Source organism: Prinia subflava, chromosome 3 (genome assembly GCF_021018805.1).
Source record: "Prinia subflava isolate CZ2003 ecotype Zambia chromosome 3, Cam_Psub_1.2, whole genome shotgun sequence".
Taxonomy (NCBI): Eukaryota; Metazoa; Chordata; class Aves; order Passeriformes; family Cisticolidae; genus Prinia; species Prinia subflava.
This window is the reverse complement of record NC_086249.1, coordinates 33,973,473-33,986,258: the sequence shown is the minus strand read 5'-3', so window position 1 is coordinate 33,986,258 and position 12,786 is coordinate 33,973,473. Positions and strand designations below refer to the sequence as shown.

Here is a 12,786-nt window from a genome sequence, read left to right as displayed (position 1 = left end):
GACAGGCGAGGAAAGGTTTTGGCAAGAGAATGCCAAAGCCAAGCTTGGTATCTCCCCACAGTGTTCTTTTGAATCTTCTTATTTTCCTGATGGAGGATGGAGAGATCTAAAAGGAAAAGTGCAAAAACAGTCAGATAAAGAGAAGTATCATTCTTTATTGCTCAGAGGACCAAAAGGGGCCCTGTGCCCTCACTGCCTTGTGCATTCCAGACAGTGTTAGAGTGAAACAGGATCATTGCTGCTCACTGGAACCTCACTGCTAATTCAATAGTCTGATTCTCAGCCATGTCCCAGCTCTTCACCAACCAACCATGCCCACAGGTCAGGACTACCAAGGACAATCTTAGCAGATTGTGCCATTGTGCCCTGCAGAAATTGTACCATTTACCATGACCTGGGATTTGAGAGCAGGAGATCTGGTTTCCCTTTGGAAACAGGGTCCATTTGCAAGCTGACCTGCCATCATTTGAGTGTGTGACATTGAGTGGGATAACACCAAATCATTTACTTAATTTCAAGCATTTCTCTGCTTTCTCTGCACACACTACTGAGCATTAAAGTCAAATCAGTCAGATTAGGTTTGCACAGCCACTGGGTGTTTGCTTCAAGAAAAAAAATCCCTAAATTTTTGGGAAACGGGCACAGGGTATCACCCACATGGAGAATCACATCACCCCTGGATGATTATCTGCTTTCTGGCAGCAACAAATGTCTCCACTGCAAGGGCTCTCATGGTAGCCTCTTCCCACCCATGAGGAGCTTTTATTGGCAAGCCAGGGCACCACGTTGAAGCACAATGGCAAGTTCCTGAGTGCAACTGAGAGTGTACTGGAGTAGACTCTCCTCATTGCTAGGGAAAGAAGTTACATTACTATCTACTTTAGGAAGTGGAAAAGTCCTCTCCAAACCAAGTTCCACAAAGGACTGGTAGCCTCTTCAAACAGATAAGAACTGTACTCAGGGTAATGGCATAAAAAGCCTGTAACGTGCTGAAGTGTCATTTGTTAAGACATTTGTGATGACTAGCAAGCTCAAATTAATTCCAAAGCCACAGTCATCAGCTTTCACCGAGCTCATCGGGAAAAACAAGTTGCATTTGAGTACAATCAAATGCATTTGGTGAGAAGGATCACTCGAGTATGGCCATTAACCATCCAGACCAGGGGAACTGTTTCACTTCCTTAGGAAGTGCAGCACAATGTATATATGATGGACTTGCAAAAAAGCTATATTCCATTGAGCTGCATTCCATTTCACCTTAAGTGTGGTAAGCTCAAGCATATCAACACGCTTAACAGCAAGTTCAATTTACAGCCTGTACTTACACGTTGCATTTTTTGTAGAAGCTTAAGTTTAGCATCAGAGGGACATGCTGTGCATGACAGAGAGGACTCCTGTAGTCCCAGAGAGGCCATAGCCAGGAATATTATCTTCCTCCAGGCCCCCACACGTGATTAGGAGAACAATGCTCATCAGTTTCCTCTTAATGCAGCTGAAATCTCAGCACAGCTACTTCTCAGCTCGAAAGGATTTCAAAAACTGCTCAACAAAACTAATTTAGTTTAATTAAACTTATCCACATTTTATAGACAAAGCACATCTCAGACAATGTGCAAAACTTACAGATAGCATTGATTCAAGAGATTTCACTCCTGGGTAAAGCTGCTAGCTGATAGCCCAGTGTAATTTAAGCAATCATTTTTACATGACTGAATCAGATGAATAGTTTCCTTTGTGAAAAATGGCTTCTGGCCAGACATGGACAAAAATAGGCAATGAACAAGGCATTCTTGGAACAGATCAACTTCTCTCTACTGATTTAATCATAGCATATACCTCCTAACAGACCTGAAAAGAATGTTCTTCTGCATTAGGCTTTCTAATTCCTTGATGGTTTTGACTGACTGATTTGCCTTTGAAGCTGGGGGAGCATTTCGTTACAAAAGTGTGCACTACTTTATTATAAAATGTCTGCATAGTATAAACTAATGCCTTGATAGCAATTTTTATGATTTATAAAGATGATGGCAATGCATTTTGCTGGCATCTCATTCCACCTTTAAGGATAGAATTTGCAGTTCCTTCTGAGAATAAACTACCAATTTGGAAGGATAAGACTAAATTCAGAGGAGCTGCAAAAACCAGAGAAGAGATCTATATAACAAACAAATCTAACGAAATGTGGTCCAAAGGTGAAGGTAATAGTTTTTTCTCGCTAGAACTGTTTATTGCAAATTGTATGTCTCTTGGAGTTACCTTTGCTGTGTTCTGGATCTTGTAGTTTGGAGCACGCAGGGTGCAAGGTCTGGCTCCACTCTGCATAGGGTCCTTATTAAATTAACAACAGAAGGGGCTGCTGCACAAGTGTTACTGTCCTTCAGCTGCCTGTCACCAGCCTTCAGCCCAATTCCCTAATGGGCAGCATAAGGAGTCATCTCTTCCAGGACAGAACCAACCACCTTGTTAAACCTCAGGTTATTTGCCACAGGAAGGTCACAGCTGGGGCAGCATAAAAGCAGTAATACCCTGAGCCACAGTGGCCATTTCTGCAGCAGCTGCAGCCTACCACAGCTCAGCAGCCCTGCTGCAAGGCATACTCCATCTCTCACAGGATATAAGCATCAATCAGGTCAAACTAGAGAGCAGCACGATTAAGAAAAATACCCATTAGCAGCCTTTACTGAGAGACATTTTCTTCTTGTTTTTAGCATCAGTTCAGGCATATATACCCAGGATTACAGGAACTCACAGGGTGACTTCAGTATCTTCAGATCTTGTACCATTTTTTATAGTCTGAAGTGAATGTTCTCTACCACGGTTCTCTGTTTTTTAATGTTTTGCTTCAGGCATTTCTCTCTCTTTACGAGTATGGCCAGATGCCAGGACACACCAATCAATGCTCCAGCTGAACTCAGTTACAGGAAGAATTATTTTTTATTTCTATTCATATAATATTTAAGGAAAAATACCCATTTTAAATGTTTATTATTAATTTGCAACCCTTATGTTAGGGCCTAAATTTCTTATACTCTTCACACAATTTAATGTGCAGCATCTATAAGGTCTTTACAATGTGAACACTGAACAGAAACTTCTATGATGCTGAGGTTAACACTACCTCTGCTATGACACACTTTATGTGCCTCATGAAAATACTGCAAGCTGGGTATCTTCAGTAGCTAGCATATCTAGTGTCAGTCTGTTTAACTAATCTAAAAAACCCAAGCTTTTCAATGCTCTCCTGACTTTTACCTGACTTCCAGTTTTCATTCAAAGAGGCTTCAAACAAATTGTAATTAATTATCTGGCAAACAAATGTCTTCATTATTTTGAACACAACAAAGAGAAAAATTGATTCTGAAAAAAAGCCCACTAAACCATGCAATTACATAAATACCTAATGTATATCTTGAGAATTAGCTACATGTAACAGATCTTAATGCTATACCCAGCTATAAATCAACACATTAGAACCATTCTAGCAACAGAAGGATATCAACCACTATTAATATAATATACAAATGCAAACTGATCTGAAAATGCATTATTTAAAGCAAGACTTCCTGCTTGGCAGTTTAAGAATGTCTCCTGGCCAATGGCCTTGGAAAATACTCAGCACCTTACTCAGTTTTTCACCTCTCCTGAAGGAGTGTCCAAAGGGGATTTTCCATAGGCTGCAATTTATAGGGCTGAGACCGGTTCAAACCGGTTCCGACCGGTTCCGACCGGTTCAAACCGGCTCAGTCTGGTTCCGACCGGCTGAAACCGGTTGTGACCGGTTCCGACCGGTTCAAACAGATTCCGACTGGTTCAATCTGGTTCCGACCAGTTCAAACCTGTTCCGACCGGTTGAAACAGGTTCCGACCAGCTCAAAACGGTTCAGACCTGTTCTGACTGGCTCAAACCGGTTCCAACTGGTTCCGACCGGTTCCAACCAGTTCAAACTGGTTCCGACCAGTTCAAACCGGCTCCAACCGGTTCCGACCGGTTCCGACCGGTTCAAACCGGTTCCAACTGGTTCCGACGGGTTCCGACCGCTTCAAACCGGTTCCGACCGGCTCAAACCGGTTCCGACCGGCTCCGACCGGTTCCGACCAGTTCCGACCAGTTCCGATCGGTTCAAACCGGTTCAGACCGGTTCCGACCAGTTCAAACCGGTTTGAGCCGGTTCAAACCGGTTCCAACCGGCTCAAACCGGTTCCGACCGGTTCATACCGGCTCAGACCGGTTCTAACCGGTTCCGACCAGTTCAAACCGGTTCCAACCAGTTCCGACCAGCTCAAACCGGTTCCGACCAGTTCAAACCGGTTCCGACCGGTTCCGACCGGCTCAAACCGGTTGTGACCGGTTCCGACCGGTTCAAGCAGATTCCGACCGGTTCAATCCGGTTCCGACCAGTTCAAACCGGTTCCGACCGGTTCCGACGATTGAAACAGGTTCCGACCAGCTCAAAACGGTTCAGACCTGTTCCGACTGGCTCAAACAGGTTCAGACCAGTTCCGACCGGTTCCAACTGGTTCCGACCGGTTAAAACCGGTTCCGACCAGTTCAAACCGGTTCCGACCAGTTCCAACCGGCTCAAACCGATTCCGACCGGCTCAAACCGGTTACGACCGGTTCAAACCGGTTATGACCGGTTCCGACCGGCTCAAACCGGTTATGACCGGTTCCGACCGGCTCAAACCGGTTACGACCGGTTCCGACCAGTTCAAACCGGTTCCGACCGGTTCAAACCGGTTCCGACCGGCTCAAACCGCTTCCGACCGGTTCAAACCGCTTCCGACCGGTTCAAACCGCTTCCGACCGGTTTCGATCAGTTAAAACCGGTTCAGACTGTTTCAAACCGGTTCAAACTGGTTCCGACCGGTTCCGACAGGCTCCAAACGGTTCCGACCAGCTCAATCCGCTTCCGCCCGGTTCAAACCGGTTCCGACCGGTTCCAACCGGTTCCGACCGGCTCAAACAGGTTCCGACCGGTTCCGACCAGTTGAAACCGGTTCCGACCGGCTCAAACAGGTTCCGACCGGCTCAAACCAGTTCTGACCGGTTCCGACCAGTTGAAACCGGTTCAGACTGGTTCAAACCGGTTCCGACCGGCTCCAACCGCTTCCGACCGGTTCAAACCAGTTCCGACCGGCTCAAACCGGTTACGACCAGTTCAAACCGGTTTCGACCAGTTCTGACGGGTTCCGACCGGTTCCAACTGGTTCAAACTCTAGTCAGAAGCAGTACATCTTTTGGTTTTTTACTTGCTTGCCTCAACAACTGTTCATGCTTCTTAGAGCAAAGCTTTGATTTGAGAGCCATCAGGTGATGTACAAGACAACTGACCCCCATCACGTACACTATGGGCCTGTGACTATCTCTAAGAAGCACACACCACTGTGCATATTGTCATCCACACCCAAATCATCTTTGAGCAGCTTTCTGCTGGTGGAGCTCTCTGCACTGCAGTTTTCTGCCTCCCTCCACAGCTACAGGAGCAGGAGCTCTGCTATCCCAGCACAGAAAGTTATTTGCTGAGGCTGCTCATTACATTCACTGCAGCCATTCGCAGGATGGCACACGGGACACGTGCACCAGCCACAGCAGCACCACAGCAGATCCCTCTTCATTAACAGAGTCATCAGTGATGCTGGTCCCAGATCACAGCATTTTCCAGGCCTGCTGTGGCACTGTAGACTAAACAAACACTGTGCATCAGCTGCCAAGCAGGTCCCATCTTTCATGTTTAGCTGTTTGTGAAACTCAGTCATTTCTTCTCATTCCACATTGTCAGGAAGGAGCAGATGGCAGATGTGCTCTGCCTATAATATTGTTTTTATGATACCCTGCCTGCTGGCAGAACAGTGGAAGAAACATTTGGAGGCAAGAATTTGCAGTATATTTTCAGTTTTGGGTAACTGAGCTAAAAAGATAGCACAGAGGATAGGGAGAGGAGGAAAGGGTTGTACTGAACAGGTGATGATAGATTTCTGTGACAAAAAAAAAAAAGTGATACTAACAAGACAGGAGTATTTAGTAAGTTCATATGGAAAGACCAAACAGATACAACTGAGACAATGTGTTCTCATTCGAGATTCAAATACAAGATTCAGTTTTGGCTTCTAAAAGTTGTTTTCTGAATTGCCTAACACCAGTGACAGAATCATAACAGAAATGATACCTGAAGGATAAATGTATGTTTTCATAACAAAGCTGAAAGAGATACCATTAAGTTTACATCAAGGCTCTAGAAATTTTTATTAAAATATTCTCAAAAAATGTGCCTTATACACAGAAGAAAGTACATACTTTATTTTTAATTAATATGATCTGAGCTGCCAACAGTATTTCTTCTTTAAAAATTTTAGTACACATACATCTTCCAAAATAACAAACCTGGCATAGTCAAGAAAGGAAGATCCTGTTTTCATTTCAAGCAAGATGGAAATAAAAGAAAGTAATTGTTTCAAAACTTGAAGATTTAAAATTATGAACATGCTACTGCAAAATGACACCTGGGGATTTAAGTTGAAAAGTTCATTTAGAAAGCCTTATAAATCTAACTAAATATTGTCTATAATCTATGAGCCAATCTAAGGGAATCCCATTGCATGTGGAACCCATTTATCTACATTCACTGGTACCCAGGTGCCCAGATGCCAAATCCATTTTTTGTAAACTACTGACAAAATTGTGGAAATGTCCCAGAGAAGAAAACCTGCAGAAGAATAATTACTTGTGACTGTTGAGCAGACGCAGTACAAGCTCTTCATCCTCTGCCAGAGAAAGCCCAGTATCTAATGGCAAATAGGAGTCCTCCTCTTGGCTGAATTGCATCTTCTTTCTTTTCAATGGCATTTCTTCTGCTGTGGCACTGTTGCTATAGCTTCTCTTCTTTCTTCCAGTCTCCTCCTCAAATTCACTGCAGAAAAAAAAATCAATTAGTCTTTTTAACAACTGTGGTAATCAATATCATCATGTAATCTAACAATTCCTTTTCAACAAGGCAAATTTGTGTCAAGATAAGGGCAAACAAAATTACAATTCAGAAGGGTGAAGCAATGGAAGCTGATGAACTCTGAATGTCTAAATTAGAGCTGCTCTCAGACCGAGGTGGTGCTGGATGTTCTGCTGTCTTAATTGATTACAGTGTATCAGGATATTGCTATAAGTCTTATCTAATATTTGCTGCCTAATACAGCAACAGACAACTTGACAAAATTGATTTAGTGATGTGTCAGCGGACCTTGACATGCATTCATGATCTTGCCTACAATAAGTATGTATCAAAAATAAAAATATAAGGACTGTCCTTTCATTGGTAAATCCTACACTTAATATAGTTTTCACCTGGGACTACCTCCTTCGATCACTCTTTCCCCCTCTTTCAGACATTTCCCTTGGAACCTACTAAAAACCTCTTTGCCATGAGAGGAAGAGGAAAAGCCCAAACCCAGTAATTTTCCCTGGTGAATTCCTATTTCTTCTGCTATTTCTCTTAAGAGTTGAATGAACTGCTTTTTGCAGCCCCCAATCTCGATGAAACAGCTGCCAATCTGTTTTATCACCCTGGCTTCTCCCACATGGCCATGTGACAACAATGGGAGGAAAGACACAGCTTGCATGTATCTTCATGTGTTTTTTGTCCAAAACAGAAAAAATGCTATTAAACTTCTTTTCTAAGTTTAAAACAATTCAATAAAATATATTCTAAGATATATCTGTGAACCAGATTATGGAGAGCTGGTTGTCGTATGCTGTAGAGCAGAATTCATACCCCAAACCCAGTAAAATGCAAATCCCCACATCCCAAACTGTTCCATCCAAATGAGCTAACTGGAACAAAACAGCATTCTCAGCTTTTCATGTTTGCATTTTTAAAAGATAACAAAAATAGAAATGGTACTTCAAAAACAGAGTCCAGTCTTTTCTAAAAAAGTTGGTTAAAGTCAGATTTTCAAATAAAATTAATCAAAATTCTACTCAGAAAATTCAGTTTACTTACAAAAAAAAAGTTTCAACAAGAATCTTTTCATGTCCATAGTTTTTACAATTGTTTAAGTGTAAATGTAATGCTTGTGAAATGTTCCATTCAGAAATACTGATTAGATACTTAACAATTAGGAACAGCAGTTACAATAAATACCTCTAATTGGGGAAAACTGTCCTTAGAATTAACACAGCAAAGGAAACCAATGCCCAATTCAACCCACCTTCAGCTGCCCACCTTATTTTTTTCCATTAATAGGACTAATTAAGAGTCTGTGAAATGCTGGTTTCAACACCCACTGGAAGGCAGCCTAACCCAAACATTAACCCCTAACATGGCAGTTCTCAGCAAGTTCCCAAATGCCATCTGAGGGGGAGCAGCAGCACAATGCAGCTCCTACACTGTGCTTTCTGGCTGCCTCTCCACAGAGATGAAGGGATTATTACAGGAGATCTGACAGCCTTGTGCTGGTGGGCTGCACAAGTATGACCTGCCTCCCACCTTTCACAGAAAAACAGTGCCACCTCCTGCCTACTCATTAAGCCCAGAGAAAGGAGGGAAATCCTATAAGAAACACCCTGCATTTCCACAATTAAGGCGATGAAATACCCTGTCTTTAAATTGCTCTTCCCTGCCTACCCAAGAGAAACAGTGTAAAGAAACTTGGTCTAGGGAAAGGTGTCCCTGCCCATGGCAGGGACTGTTAGACCCAGATGATCTAGAAGGTCCCTTCCAACAGAAAACATTCAGTGTTTCCATGAATAGATGATGACTGCTCCAAATACTCACTCTTCCTATAATTCACAGGATATAGCAACTTTGCTGGCTTTGAGCTGTCATTTGCATGAGGGCGGCTTTTCAGGCCTTCCTAGCAACATGTTATTCCTTTTCTGGGGAAAGGACTCTCATATTTCTCTCTGTAGTGGGTAAGATATTCCAAAAATGCTGAAGCTATACTGACAGTATATGAAAATACACCGAAGCACTAAAAAATTCTCAACTTTTCCAAGCAGACAGTGTGGGTCTGGGCCAGAATTTCATGGTGTTCACTTTGATCAGGACAGACTGTAGGAGTTCACTTTAAAAGCTCAAGAAAGGCCTCATTAAGTAAAAGCATTTTAGCTTGTTTGCAAAAGAGCCAATTATTTCCAGTCTTTGAACGGACTCTGAAGCCCAGTTTGCATTCATAATTGACTAATGCTTCATCTAGGACATTAGTTAAAAACATCTTAGCAATTAAAACACTGCAGAAACCTCACAAGCTATGCATTTGTACCTACAAGCTATGAAACAGCAGACTTTAAACACCAAAAATTATAATCACTTTTGGAGTTTCAGAGGCCCTTAGGCCTAGATATCTATAAGCTAAAACATTTAAATATAAAACACATCCAGAAGGAACTGAACTGTGAGATTCCTCAAATTTTTCCACAAACAAAAGAACATCAACACAATTATGAATAATTTTCATCCTAAGTTTTGTGGGATGATTCTGCTGAGTCAAGCTGCTTCATACTCTTCCTGAGGGATTGTGCAGCTGCATCAGCAGTGTAAATAGAAAATGCATCCACACATAGGCAAGTGTGTTTTCACACTAATTTGACCCCAGCTAGGCTGTGAACTGGAGAGGTGAATAAAGAGGAATGTATAACACAGGAAGCAGCAGCAGCAAAACCAACAAGCAATGGAGACAGCTAAACAGTTGTATTTTCATGATGCACAAAAAGTAGATGCAAACCAGTATTTGATGACGACAGTTCCTGAAGGTAAACAGAGAATCACATGGAACATGCAAATAAGATGTTCCTAACTTTGAGATGCAGACGAAAAACAGACTCACTGTCCACAGAATGATTTGGGTTGAAAAGGACCTTCAAAGAACAGCAAGTCCAACCCCATCCCTGTTCCTCCAGGATGGATTTTTACCAGCACTGGTTTGTGTGGTGTAGAAAGAGGCTGTACTACTCTGAAGGAGCAGTCAGAGTTGTAGCTTTTAGAAAACCTGATAGTGGCAATTTTAAAAGGGAGATGAAAAGTGTGTGGCATCATGACGCCCAGACATATCCTGTGCTCATTCAGGGTGCTTTTCCTTAGCTGTATGGACAGAAAGCTCTTTGGAGGAGTTGTAACAGGCATAACTCTCAGCTCCACATGTGAAAGGACTGAGTGTGCAAAAGCAGCTATATGGGAATATATCTGCACTCACTGTCAAATGAATTCCTCCTCAGTCTCCATTAACTGAAGGCCTGTCACCCTGCAGAGCCAGCCTTTTTATCGTTTCCCATGGATATAAATGGCCCCTCATTCCTCACAAACCAACAAACTGATGTACTACCAGCTACTGTTCACAAATAGCCAAAACAAAGCTGTGCTAAGTTAATTATTTTCTAGCAGAACAACTCTGTTAGAAAGCAACCCCCCTTCAGATCCAAACCAAGGCCAGTGAATCTTTTTGTCTTCTACCAATAACATTTTAAAAGTGGTGTGTACATCTGGTTTACAATTCCCTTCTTTTACCATCTGGTGAAATTTAGCTTTTCAAGCTACCTGAACAGTCTGAGGATGCCTGATGAAAGGATTTACTTTGTGTTTAAACAGGTGAGGAGCTACCAACAGCCAACTTATCAGCAGGCACAGTAACTTCTGTGGCCACCATTTGCACAGCTGTAACACCTAAGTAAGATGCTATCATTTGGTAGAAAATATTTATTATTCAAATATTAAAGTACAGTTTATGAATCCTGTCCCTAAAACAAACACCAGCATATTTAAATGGCATCTGGGAAATGGGATCTAACTATGATCCTGACAGCTATATGCCAAGAAACTGATTTTAAACTACTACAGAAAAACCTCACAAGTACGTTTTCAGGTAATACCAGGGAAAAACAGAAAGCTTTGTTAGGATTTAACTCTCTTCTGGGCTTTAAGCAATGTCTTAACAAGCTGTACGGTTTAGATTTTAAATGCTTGAGAATCAGCCATTTGAAATGTGTAGTCACACAGCCAAGTTGCTGTTGTTTAAACAACGTGGTCCTGGCAAGATCTCTAGACAGGCTCTGCTTCACTTAACATTTATCAGAGAATGCTTTGGAGCATAGGTTTACTAGCATTCCTCTGGAAAAAAACTGCCCTTGCCACTGAACTACAGGCCATGAGTCAAGTTTTCAGCCTACAGTAAAGCACACAAGCTCTTTCCCAAAGAAATGTACAGTAATAATGAATGAATCTGCTAGTAAAATACAGTTCAGAAAAGTTAGGAATAATTTATCCCATAAATATTGGCATTTTGCTAATCAAACATGCTGTGCCCAAAACTTTTTCCATGTAATAAATTTTAATTCACAAGGCCATGGCAGCAATCCTAATGAAGATTAATTACTGCAGTCCCTTCCATAAAGCCCAGTGCAGCTTCTTCCTTACTTGCTGTCAGAATGCTACAGCACATAAAAATGATAATTAAAATATATTGTGCTGTGTTATTTTCTAGATCTGGACAAGCTGGATCAATGGACCAAGGGCACTTCTAGGAGGTTCAACAAAGCCAAGGTCAGGTCCTGCACTTGAGTCACAGCAACCCCAGTCAGTGCTACAGGCTGGGGGCAGTGGCTGGGAAGCTGCCCAGCAGAAAAGGGCCTGGGAGTGCTAAGCATGACCCAGCATGTGGCCAAGAAGGCCGATGGCATCCTGGCCTGGCTCAGCCATGGTGTGGGCAGCAGGAGCAGGGCAGTGACCGTCCCCCTGTGCTGGGCACTGCTGAGGCCACTCCTCCAATGCTGTGCTCAGTTCTGGCCCTCACTGCAAGAAAGACCTTGAGGGGCTGGAGCGTGTCCAGAGAAGGGCAGCGGAGCTGGGGAAGGGTCTGGAGCACAAGTGCTGTGAGGAGCAGCTGAGGGAGCTGGGGGTGTTTATCCTGGAGAAAAGGAGGCTCAGGGGGGACCTCACTGCTCTCTACAGCTGCCTGAAAGGAGAGGGCAGCCAGGCAGAGATCAGTCTCTTCTCCCAGGTAACAAGCAATAGGATGAGAGGAAATGGCCTGAAGTTGCACCAGTAGATATTCAGGTTGGATAACAGGAAATATTTCTTCACCAAAAGGTCTGCTGTCCAGCCCTGGAACAGGTTGCCCAGGGAGGTGGTGAACTCACCATTCCTGGAGGTATTTAAAAGAGTTGTAGATGTGGCACTCAAGGACATGGTTTAGTGGGACTTAGCAATGCTGGGTTAATGGTTTGATCTTAAAGGTCCTTTTCACCCTAAATGATTCTATGATTTCCTTACTGGCCATTCCACAGATATAAATCAAAACACCTCTAAAACTGAATATATAAGCCTCTATCAAGAGCAGTTCAATATCTCAATGTCCAATTTTGCAGCTAATCAGAATGATCAAGGCTTTTAAACTGAGACCTTTTATAATATGCCTCCTATGGTGCTTTTCTGGCCATCACAACATTAAGTTCTGGGCTTCACAGTCACAGCTATGACCTGACTACTTCATTTTAGAAGGAGCACCATGATTTGCTGATAAATCATCTCAAAAAACAATGTAATATCAACCTCATCAAGAATGACCTAAAACTTATCAGGTCAACATCAGCATCTTGCTGTAAGAAGAAGCTGTAAGAAACTGCAATTTCCCCATAATTTTAATAAAAAAAGGAAAGCACATGACAAAATAGCACTGACTACTAACTTGCACACTTGTCACCTGCTGACTGTCCATGAAGTCACAAACAAAATAATACCAGAACTAAGATACTTCCCCTCATGTCCAATATCTTCTCCATGCTGATGTAGGAGTTAATGTGAT

General features: G+C 42.7%; 1 protein-coding gene across 1 annotated transcript in view; it reads right to left on the bottom strand.

Moving 5' to 3' along the window:
- Positions 1 to 6,214: 6,214 nt before the first annotated feature.
- The window catches only part of DDX10 (DEAD-box helicase 10), a 159,487-nt gene continuing 152,915 nt past the window's right edge, over positions 6,215 to 12,786 (bottom strand). The window contains exon 18 of the mRNA XM_063394605.1: positions 6,215 to 6,908. Coding sequence (XP_063250675.1) covers positions 6,719 to 6,908 — 190 coding nt within the window. The 3' untranslated portion in view covers positions 6,215 to 6,718. The remainder of the gene's footprint in view (positions 6,909 to 12,786) is intronic.